We start from the raw sequence: 12,584 nt of genomic DNA, 5'->3' as shown, positions 1-12,584 counted from the left end.
GCATGGTGGAGGTCATGTGATGGTCTGGGGTTGCTTTGGTGCTGGTAAAGTGGGAGATTTGTACAAGGTAAAAGGGATTGTGAATAAGGAAGGCTATCACTCCGCAACGCCACGCCATACCCTGTGGACAGCGCTTGATTGGAGCCAATTTCATCCTACAACAGGACAATGACCCAAAGCACCTCCAAATTATGCAAGAACTATTTAGGGAAGAAGCCGGCAGCTGGTATTCTATCTGTAATGGAGTGGCCAGCGCAGTCACCAGATCTCACCCCCATAGAGCTGTTGTGGGAGCAGCTTGACCGTATGGTACGCAAGAAGTGCCCATCAAGCCAATCCATCTTGTGGGAGGGGCTTCTGGAAGCATGGGGGGGGAAATGTCTCCCGATTACCTCAGCAAATTAACATCTAGAATGCCAAAGGTCTGCAATGCTGGAATTTCTGCAAATGGAGCGACGAAAGCAAAGTCTGAAGGAGAAAATTATTATTTCAAATAAAAATCATTATTTCTAACCTTGTCAATGTCTTCACTTTATTTTCTAGTCATTTTGCAACTCATTTGATAAATATAAGTGTGAGTTTTCATGGAAAACACAAAATTGTCTGGGTGACCCCAAACTTTTGAACGGTAGTGTATGTTTCTGTCCTAGATACGCGAGCCACAGTGTATCCTGTGCCTCTATGTATGTATATACACAGTGACTCCACCAGCAGAATAGTGAGTGCAGCTCTGGAGTATAATACAGGATGTAACTCAGGATCAGTACAGGATAAGTAATGTAATGTATGTACACAGTGACTCCACCAGCAGAATAGTGAGTGCAGCTCTGGAGTATAATACAGGCTGTAACTCAGGATCAGTAATGTAATGTATGTACACAGTGACTGCAGCAGCAGACTAGTGAGTGCAGCTCTGGAGTATAATACAGGATATAACTCAGGATCAGTACAGGATAAGTCATGTAATGTATGTACACTGTGACTCCACCAGCAGAATAGTGAGTGCAGCTCTGAAGTATAATACAGGATATAACTCAGGATCAGTGCAGGATAAGTAATGTATGTACACAGTGACTGCAGCAGCAGACTAGTGAGTGCAGCTCTGGAGTATAATACAGGATGTTCCTCAGGATCAGTAATGTAATGTATGTACACAGTGACTCCACCAGCAGAATAGTGAGTGCAGCTCTGGAGTATAATACAGGATATAACTCAGGATCAGTAAAGGATAATAATATAATGTATGTACACAGTGACTCCACCAGCAGAATAGTGAGTGCAGCTCTGGAGTATAATACAGGATGTAACTCAGGATAAGTACAGGATAAGTAATGTATGTACACAGTGACTCCACCAGCAGAATAGTGAGTGCAGCTCTGGAGTATAATACAGGATGTAACTCAGGATCAGTGCAGGATAAGTAATGTATGTACACAGTGACTCCACCAGCAGAATAGTGAGTGCAGCTCTGGAGTATAATACAGGATATAACTCAGGATCAGTGCAGGATAAGTAATGTATGTACACAGTGACTCCTCCAGCAGAATAGTGAGTGCAGCTCTGGAGTATAATACAGGATGTAACTCAGGATCAGTACAGGATAAGTCATGTAATGTATGTACACTGTGACTCCACCAGCAGAATAGTGAGTGCAGCTCTGGAGTATAATACAGGATATAACTCAGGATCAGTACAGGATAAGTAATGTAATGTATGTACACAGTGACCCCACCAGCAGAATAGTGAGTGCAGCTCCGGAGTATAATACAGGATGTATCTCAGGATCAGTACAGGATAAGTAATGTTATGTATGTACACAGTGACTCCACCAGCAGAATAGTGAGTGCAGCTCTGGAGTATAATACAGGATGTAACTCAGGATCAGTACAGGATAAGTAATGTATGTACAGTAACTACTTTATATGTACGTGTAGATTAATTCTATATGTAAACTGGTAAAGGACAGGGAGTAATCACACATGCGTTTCCTGTAGCCCTGGGCTTGTGTATATTAAATGCCTTTCCATTTGTGAGACATAATTGTGCAATGATCTGCAGGATCTGGCGGTTCATATAATCACAGCTTATAATGCCGCTTCTGTTTACTGATGTTTATCGCTCTATACACAATGCTGAAGAGACTGAACATGTCCACACTTGTACAATGTACTTGCATAAAAAGCAGAAATAATCGCTCTGGAAGGTAATCAGTATGGGATTTGGAGAGATTTACCTACTTTCTATAGCATATTATTAAACAGAATGCTATTGTTCTATGTTATCAGTCATTACTGCCAGGTGTTTAGGGGGACATTATGGCACTATCAAGTTTGCCCTATAAATGTGAATTTCCAGTAAGGGCCTGTTCATGCGTCTATTCTGGGTATGGACGGGGAAAGCTCCCGGCGCATACGCCGAACGTATCCATACGCCCCCATTCACCCGCCGGATGCCAAAGGTGTCCTTCTGGCATCTGTTGGACTGGCATACATTGATATACCTTCTTCTTTCTGTATGGAATAATTCAGATGACTGCGCTATTTCATACAGAGGTATCCAGTAAAAAAAAACAGAACAAACTACAGATCTTTTTCTTTGCAGTGTTAGCCTATGGGCGACGTATGGATATACAGTATAGGAACAAAAACCGTTAAACCATCGTGAATTACAGTTATGCTATGGTGTCCATGCGGGCACAGAAGCCGCGCCCAAGCGATTACCACGGATTCCCGGGGTTGATTAACAGTCGAACAGAAACGAAACTTCTGCCGCGTCGTTTTTGGTCGGCGTCTCAGTTCTCGGACCCCCACCAAGCAAAACTTCGGACGTGTCAGAAGTTTGTACGTTTAGTCACCCTTTAAGGGTTTGTTTAGGATTAGAAAAACATGGCTGCATTCTTCCAAAACAGCGCCACACCTGTGCTTTGGTTGTGTATGGTATTGCAGCGCATCCCATTCCCTTCAATGGAGCTGAACTGCAATATCAAACACAATCCACGGACAGGTGTGGCGATTGTTTTTGTAAGAAATCCGACATGACTTATTAACCCTTTACAACCATTAGGGCAACTTCTGAAATCTCGCCAGCGTTCTAAATGTGTCCCCATTTCTAGATGGTAAATGCTTCTCCCGGCTGTTTGCTTATTGTTACGGAGCTTCATCCTGCCGCCCGATATCAGGGATTCTACACGTCCTGGTTTGTGGCATTTTATTGATATGTTTTGCGCGAAACCGCGGCAATTTTTTTTTTTTCCCGAAACCATAAAACTAGCCTGTGTAGGTACACCCATAGGTGCCCATACATATTAGGTGAAAGTTGGCTGAGCGTTTGCAGACTGGCTGCCTGCCTATTGTGTACGGGGGTCTCCCGGTTCTACCCCATTGGCGGATGTTATGAGGCATAAGGATCGGGCAATTGGAATTTCGTCATGTCCTTTATTCCTGTGGGAGATCGACCTGCAGAGGAGCGTGGCAGCGACTATTCCGCTCACCCCATTGCAGTAAACCTGGAGATCGTGTGCGTTAATGGTAGAGGGAGCGTTTGGCTGCACGCCATCTATAGTGTATGGGCGGCTTTAGGTTTGGAGGCAGCAAGAGTTACAATGACTGGGGTGGCCGCCGTCCGTCATGTCATATACGAGGTGTGCGGTCTCAGTCATGAATGCAGCAGTTTCCAAAAGTCAAACCTCACATCCCGTAAAACAGCTGGAAAATCCCAGGATCCAGGCGGCCGAGGCGCCCAGAAATCTGCTGCTGGCGCCTTACTTGAAAGGTGGTTTTCTATTAACGTCTATGGAAATTGTTGCTGCCGGGCCACTAAAAAATACAACGGAGTGGTCTAAGGCGGTGTTCACACTTACAATGAAAGCCAGCGGCACGGGATCTGTCGTGTATTCAGGCGTCTTAATAAGGGGATGTTCACACCACCTGTTTTCGGCTGTTTATCAGGCGGTAAACGTGCCGAAAAACAGCTGAAAGATCGGGAGCGGAACTCCTCCAAACATCTGCCCGTTGGTTTCAATGGGAATTACGGTGTTCTGTTACCACGGGGTGTTTTTTACGCGGCCATTTTTCAAAACGGCCACGTAAAAAACTGCCCGCGAAAAAGAAGTGTGTGTTTTGCAGCTGTTTTTCATTGACTCTATAGAACAACCGCTCCAAAAACGGCTGTAAAAGACGCGAGTTGCTAAAAAAAATGGCTGAAAATCAAAACCGCTCCATATTTTCAGACGTTTTTGATTTTGTGTGTGCACGTACCCCAAAAGTCTTCAGTGCTATTCGTGCCATCAAAAATACCCGGTCCCCTGACCAGCCCGTTGGTGGCGTGCGGATGTTCCTTCTTAACTGCGCCCATTTGGCTAACATACCCATGTGTCGCTCACATCATTTGCGTACGGTATCTGCCATTTCCAACGATAATGCGCAAAATCGTGCTCCCGTAACTGTGTACCTGTGGTCAGTGGGTGCAGTTTATTCCAACCATAACGCTGGGTTGTGGGGAATTAGCCGTTGTCTTTGCTTTGCACATCTTAATGTGACGGCACGTCAGCCGCGCTATGATCGGGAGCGAGAAATCCTCCACAACGACTCGTGATCTCCTGTAGGACACCCCCTTTAATCTGACACTCTAATAATTCAGAACATTTGATAATCTGACACGATGGGGGTCGTATAAATACCGGTTTTGTTTGTTTTTGGTTTTTACTATTGGTTTAGTGTGAAGGAAAAGTGCAAGTAGCTGACACATGTGCACGAAGCATCTCCTCTACCGCAGACATCCTGTTTTGCTGAATGGGATGTTGTAAAGGACGGGGGAGGAAACTGCTAGAAAAAAGTCTTGGGCCTCATGCACACAACCGTATTGGTTTTGCAGACCGCAAACCAGGGATCTGTTGCGGTCCATTTGACAAAAAAATCTTTGTGTCATCAGGATCCACGGAGCCACTAAAAAAAAAATCACCAGTTTAGTGAGGCCACAAATCCGGACCGTGAAATGACTTGTCCTGAGTTTTTGCGGTCTGGATTCGCGGCCGCAGCACGGGTCCTTGAAAACCACGTTCGTGTGCATGGGGCCATAGAAATGAATGGGTCTGCAGTTTGTGCATTTTTGCTGTTACTCATGTGCATGAGGCCTAAGTGTGTACAACTGCGGGGTCCACACGGAGACCTCCAAGCAAGATATTGTATATAACCTATGAAAGTCAGCAAGCACTGAGCCGAGCGACTCCTCTGTGCTGAGTGATCTAAGAAGTCGTAGTTGTGTTTCATAGTCTATGTGTGAATATGTACATAGAACTGCAGCTCCTTATCTTAGCGTTGTTGCTGTCATGCGTTTCTTCTCTACGTTTTATAGTTATAATTTGAACTACTTATGGAATTCATTTATATATAACTTCACTGTGTACACACATTACATTACTTATCCTGTACTGATCCTGAGTTACATCCTGTATTATACTCCAGAGCTGCACTCACTATTCTGCTGGTGGAGTCACTGTGTACATACATACATTACTTATCCTGTACTGATCCTGAGTTACATCCTGTATTATACTCCAGAGCTGCACTCACTATTCTGCTGGTGGAGTCACTGTGTACATACATACATTACTTATCCTGTACTGATCCTGAGTTATATCCTGTATTATACTCCAGAGCTGCACTCACTATTCTGCTGGTGTAGTCACTGTGTACATACATTACATTACTTATCCTGTACTGATCCTGAGTTACATCCTGTATTATACTCCGCAGCTGCACTCACTATTCTGCTGGTGGAGTCACTGTGTACATACATTACATTACTTATCCTGTACTGATCCTGAGTTATATCCTGTATTATACTCCAGAGCTGCACTCACTATTCTGCTGGTGGAGTCACTGTGTATATTACATAACTAATCCTGAGCTATATCCTGTATTATACTCCAGAGCTGCACTCACTATTCTGCTGGTGGAGTAACTGTGTACATACATTACATTACTTATCCTGTACTGATCCTGAGTTACATCCTGTATTATACTCCAGAGCTGCACTCACTATTCTGCTGGTGGAGTAACTGTGTACATACATGACATTACTTATCCTGTACTGATCCTGAGTTACATCCTGTGTTATACTCCAGAGCTGCACTCACTATTCTGCTGGTGGAGTCACTGTGTACATACATTACATTACTTATCCTGTACTGATCCTGAGTTACATCATGTATTATACTCCAGAGCTGCACTCACTATTCTGCTGGTGGAGTCACTGTGTACATACATTACATTACTTATCCTGTACTGATCCTGAGTTACATCCTGTATTATACTCCAGAGCTGCACTCACTATTCTGCTGGTGGAGTCACTGTGTACATACATGACATTACTTATCCTGTACTGATCCTGAGTTACATCCTGTGTTATACTCCAGAGCTGCACTCACTATTCTGCTGGTGGAGTCACTGTGTACATACATTACATTACTTATCCTGTACTGATCCTGAGTTACATCATGTATTATACTCCAGAGCTGCACTCACTATTCTGCTGGTGGAGTCACTGTGTACATACATTACATTACTTATCCTGTACTGATCCTGAGTTACATCCTGTGTTATACTCCAGAGCTGCACTCACTATTCTGCTGGTGGAGTCACTGTGTACTATATGAATCCCCCATGTGATGCTATATTATGGAGCTATTCTCCACTAAAAAGCAATGCTATGAATACCTTTTGAATTAGCGTTCCATACATTCATAAGGAATCCAGAGAATACCTCAGTCTCCATATGTAGTTGGGGGTATACAGAGGTTCTGTGGGGTCTTATGTCTCTATACAACTCTAAGGGCCCATTCAGATGAGCGTGATTCTCGTTCGTGTGCCGTGCGTTGAAACAACTCACCGCACACGTCGCCATTGATTTCAATGCGGCTATTCACACATGCGTGAGTTTTTACGTTACGAGTGTCCGTTGCATGAAATTCACTGCATGTCCCATATTTGGTGCGTTTTCATGCACCTAGGCGCATATTGAAGTCAATGGTTGGGTGAAAACCACGGTCCGCACGCGGACGCACCTCTGTGTGCTGTCCGTGTGTCACGCGTCCATTACACTTAAAAAAATAAAATGAAGTGCTTGCATGTGCGTGAAAAACACACGCCACTCACATGGACAGATTTTCGCAAGTTTTTTTAAGCCTTTGAATGTCGCGCTGCTGAGACTGTAGCCTTCGGCCACCAGTGGATTGCCACATATTTCAATTCGATTGGATCTATGATCAAACATTGAAACTTGAACAAACGTGGATAATAAAATAAAGTAATCCTCCCCCGATCCTTTCCTGTATTATACTCCAGAGCTGCACTCACTATTCTGCTGGTGGAGTAACTGTGTACATACATTACATTACTTATCCTGTACTGATCCTGAGTTACATCCTGTATTATACTCCAGAGCTGCACTCACTATTCTGCTGGTGGAGTAACTGTGTACATACATGACATTACTTATCCTGTACTGATCCTGAGTTACATCCTGTGTTATACTCCAGAGCTGCACTCACTATTCTGCTGGTGGAGTCACTGTGTACATACATTACATTACTTATCCTGTACTGATCCTGAGTTACATCATGTATTATACTCCAGAGCTGCACTCACTATTCTGCTGGTGGAGTCACTGTGTACATACATTACATTACTTATCCTGTACTGATCCTGAGTTACATCCTGTATTATACTCCAGAGCTGCACTCACTATTCTGCTGGTGGAGTCACTGTGTACATACATGACATTACTTATCCTGTACTGATCCTGAGTTACATCCTGTGTTATACTCCAGAGCTGCACTCACTATTCTGCTGGTGGAGTCACTGTGTACATACATTACATTACTTATCCTGTACTGATCCTGAGTTACATCATGTATTATACTCCAGAGCTGCACTCACTATTCTGCTGGTGGAGTCACTGTGTACATACATTACATTACTTATCCTGTACTGATCCTGAGTTACATCCTGTATTATACTCCAGAGCTGCACTCACTATTCTGCTGGTGGAGTCACTGTGTACATACATGACATTACTTATCCTGTACTGATCCTGAGTTACATCCTGTGTTATACTCCAGAGCTGCACTCACTATTCTGCTGGTGGAGTCACTGTGTACTATATGAATCCCCCATGTGATGCTATATTATGGAGCTATTCTCCACTAAAAAGCAATGCTATGAATACCTTTTGAATTAGCGTTCCATACATTCATAAGGAATCCAGAGAATACCTCAGTCTCCATATGTAGTTGGGGGTATACAGAGGTTCTGTGGGGTCTTATGTCTCTATACAACTCTAAGGGCCCATTCAGATGAGCGTGATTCTCGTTCGTGTGCCGTGCGTTGAAACAACTCACCGCACACGTCGCCATTGATTTCAATGCGGCTATTCACACATGCGTGAGTTTTTACGTTACGAGTGTCCGTTGCATGAAATTCACTGCATGTCCCATATTTGGTGCGTTTTCATGCACCTAGGCGCATATTGAAGTCAATGGTTGGGTGAAAACCACGGTCCGCACGCGGACGCACCTCTGTGTGCTGTCCGTGTGTCACGCGTCCATTACACTTAAAAAAATAAAATGAAGTGCTTGCATGTGCGTGAAAAACACACGCCACTCACATGGACAGATTTTCGCATGTTTTTTTAAGCCTTTGAATGTCGCGCTGCTGAGACTGTAGCCTTCGGCCACCAGTGGATTGCCACATATTTCAATTCGATTGGATCTATGATCAAACATTGAAACTTGAACAAACGTGGATAATAAAATAAAGTAATCCTCCCCCGATCCTTTCCTACTGCTCTGGTGATGTCAGTCTTCACTGCAGTGCTGCCATTCTATTCACGAAAGAGAAGCTCGGGATGAACAGAACTTTACATCGTGGCCATATTGATTTGGAAAGTTTTTGATACTCTACATGGATTTGTGAAATGAAAGATTTCCTGGGAAATCTCTTTTAGTTGATCTGTTCCCTTCGTTTCTCTCGTCTGCTGCCGCGTGTCGGGCTGTTTGGTGAATTAGACCTTTACATCGAGTCACCGGACATCCTGGATGATCTGAGGAAATGGAAAAAAAACAGCACAAAAATGTCTTTGTGACGACCTTGATGGCGTCTCGTCTGTGCCGCGCTGCCGGTGATCTCTCACACTGCCGCTCTGTGACTCCAGCTGCGGGGATGGCAGCGTGCCGCGCTTAATGATGGCGTCTCGTGAATTAATCCGTGGTTTGTGTAAATAAGACGTCGTATAATCCGCCCGTCAAGTGACCAGAGGAACGTCGCAGAATACCGGACGTCAGGTGTAATAATAACACATTGAATAATGGAGGCGCCGGGTTCCCCTCTCTCTACTCGGAGGCGTGCGTAAAATATAAGAGATTGGTTTTTATAATTCTGAAGAGTAAGAATCTGTTACTGGGAAAGCTGGGTGACCAGCAGCAAACTTGCAATTGCAGCTCCCCCCGGATTACCACCCAGCTTTACCTGTCTCTGGAATGGAAAAGCTCCTTGGTTATGTAGAGATTCGGCAGCACTAGGCAGAATTGCCGTTCAGGGGCCTGTTGAAGCTGAGTGACAGCCCTTGTAGGAGATGGATGGAATGGCAGCCGTATTGATTTGGCACCCAGCTTTCCCCAGAAGCGGCTAAATGTGCAGCGGTCAAAAGTTCGACTTGGATTCTTCGTCAAACCTTTTTGCGGTGACAAGAAATACGGTTACGACGACCGCTCCCACCGGCGGCAACACCCAACTTTCCTAGGGTTGGGAATGAGTTATGCAGCAATATGGCAGCTGGGGATGTAGAACTGCGTTACTAGACAGATTTGCCGTTTAGGATTCTAGGAAAGCTGGATGAGATTCTACTGGCAAAAAAAAATCCATTTATATTTGTCTACTCCTCACTCACCCAGCTTTCCTAAAGTTCTGCATGTATATCTGCCTGGTAATGCAACTCTACGTCCCGCAGCTCCCATCATGCTGCATTACTAGGTAGATTTTTCCATTCAGGAGTCTAAGAAAGCTGGGTGAGCTTTTTATGGATTTGGGGTCTCTTCTATGTCTTTGTCTCGGATGTGACAGTCTCTGAATCTTTCTTCCCATCGCTCTCCCCCTGACAAAGCTCCTCTGTGCTGCCCGGAGCCTCATTCACACACACACACTGCTACTGCTGCCGACCGAGAATAAACCCCGTGCCAACCCTGTGCCCCTGCCAAAATGCTGAATGCACCCGGCTCATGTGACCGATTGCCACAGCGGGCGCAGTCAGAACGTTTCTGTCAGCTTCCAGCTTGTGTTGTGTCCTCGTATACATGAACAGTTCTGAAACTCTCTTATAGACTTTAGGCTGCTTTTTCTAAACATTCGCAAGATCTACTTGCTGTCAGTGAATGGAAACAGGCTTGTTTACATCTAGAGGCTAGAAACAGGCCATGATCCAAATGACACAGGTGCAGGGCTTGTTACAATGTGTCAGTTGTCTCTTGTAACCAGCTTTAAATAGAAATACTGCACTCAGCTCCAGCGAGAAATTGTGAGACATGTATTAGTCTAAGGCTCTGTTCACACTTGCATCACGGGTTCTGTTTTTAACGGATGCATAGTCATGTTCGTTGCATGACGGATACCACACCGCCCCACGGACCCCATTGACTTACAATGGGGTCCGTCGTCTTTTCCTTCATTTTGATGGGAAGGATAGTGCTGCATACCAGGACTGAAGACGGGGAGCCGAATGGTGCGAACATGGACATAAGGGCTCATGGAGTATGTCACGAGGCTTACAGGGGTACACTGGACGGTTCATGCGCCCCTATAGAAGCATCATTACGGCTCCGTACGGCCAAGCGCATGAGCTCTAAGCTAGAAAAATGGGGCCTTAAAGGGGTATTCCCGACTAATATTTCTGCCATATCTGATAGATGCGATATGGGGGTTGGGAATAACCCTTCAAATAACGAGTTACTGCGCCATTTCCCCATAACCGTTCTGACTCATCGGAGATTCTTCATATTCTGGTGTGAAGGTTTTATTTAATTTGTAATAATTTTTTTTCTCTAATTTTAGAAGAACGATGAGAATGGAAACTGCTCTGGAGAAAGCATCGAGTTCCCGACCACCAACCTGTATGAGCTGGAGAGCCGGGTGCTGACCGACCACTGGTCCATCCCCTACAAGAGAGAAGAGTCCCTGGGAAAGTGCTTGATCGCGTCCACTTATCTGGCGAAACTCGGTACGTTGGAGGGGTAATCATGTGATGTCATAACGTTCTGTCTGCTGGGGGTCCCACCTCTAAGACCCCTGCAGAGCCTGAGAACGAAGAGACCGGCGTTTTTGAGTTTTTCTCTACACTGAAACCCTTCTTTCTTCTTGTTTTTTGTTTTTCTCTCTTCTTTTTCTTTCTTCTTTTTCTCTTCTTTTTCTCTCTTTCTTCTTCTTTTTCTTTCTTTCTTCTTCTTTTTCTTTCTTTTCTTTTCCCTCCCTCTTTCTCACAGTTTTAATACTTGACATGAGAGGACAACTCAAATATTTTTATTAACTGGCAATATTTTATCTTACAAGGGCAGATTTTCGGTATAAGGTATTGGGGTACTGTTGGCATTTCGTAGTTAGTCCATAGTTTGGCGCGGTGGCGGTGTAGACCTCCATCCAGCAGTGACGATGGCGTTGAAGAGGAATGATCCTGGAGCAGCCGTCCAGCGCTCGTCCAGAACATATAGTGTTAACATAAGATGCTGCTTTCACTAGTTGCTATTTTTTACTTTATGATCTTTTTGACTCTTGCTGACTCCAGTAGTCACTGACATTCTTTATTATGCGAACTACAAGTCTCAGCATTCCCTCCTGCACATCAGTTCTGGCTCTTTAGCAAGTCATTGCTCTTATTATAATAATAATAATAATAATAATTAATAAAAAAAAGCAGCACTTACTAAATAGTTTATATTTCCAAAGATGCCCTGATCGCCCAAACAGACGGTCAGGTGACCCTGAAAATGTTGTGGCTTTTCAGAAAGATTTGACGCGTATCCCGTGTTTTTTTTTTTCAGTGCAGTGTAATGCAATCTAGTGTTCCCTGTTATCAGGGAGAGAGACTGACGGTAGGGTAAGAAAATGCAATCGGTTACTTCCTGTTATCAGCCGTGTCCAGCCTGGGAAGAGGACGAATGTAGTGTTCAATGCAATGAGGGACAGGAAGTGCAGAAACCTCCCCTCCTCCATGATCACTACCTAATGTCACATCTCCCAGTGCTGAGAACCCCCAGAGACATTACATCATATGTGACTGATATCAGCCGCTCCTCTTATATCACTCCAGCACTATTATATCCTCCAGAGACATTACATCATATGTGACTGATATCAGCCGCTCCTCTTATATCACTCCAGTACTATTATATCCTCCAGAGACATTACATCATATGTGTGACTGATATCAGCCGCTCCTCTTATAACACTCCAGCACTATTATATCCTCCAGAGACATTACATCATATGTGTGACTGATATCAGCCGCTCCTCTTATATCACTCCAGTACTATTATATCC

The 12,584-nt window shown here is 44.3% G+C and overlaps 1 protein-coding gene across 3 annotated transcripts in view; it reads left to right on the top strand.

Moving 5' to 3' along the window:
- The window catches only part of USP24 (ubiquitin specific peptidase 24), a 101,413-nt gene that overhangs the window by 12,587 nt on the left and 76,242 nt on the right, over window positions 1-12,584 (top strand). For all 3 annotated transcript variants that reach the window (XM_075832678.1, XM_075832679.1, XM_075832677.1), the window contains exon 2: window positions 11,103-11,268. In XM_075832678.1, coding sequence (XP_075688793.1) covers window positions 11,103-11,268 — 166 coding nt within the window. The remainder of the gene's footprint in view (window positions 1-11,102; window positions 11,269-12,584) is intronic.

Source organism: Rhinoderma darwinii, chromosome 7 (genome assembly GCF_050947455.1).
Source record: "Rhinoderma darwinii isolate aRhiDar2 chromosome 7, aRhiDar2.hap1, whole genome shotgun sequence".
Lineage (NCBI taxonomy): Eukaryota > Metazoa > Chordata > Amphibia > Anura > Rhinodermatidae > Rhinoderma > Rhinoderma darwinii.
Note: the sequence above shows the minus strand (reverse complement) of the source record. Positions and strands in the feature narration are given on the sequence as shown.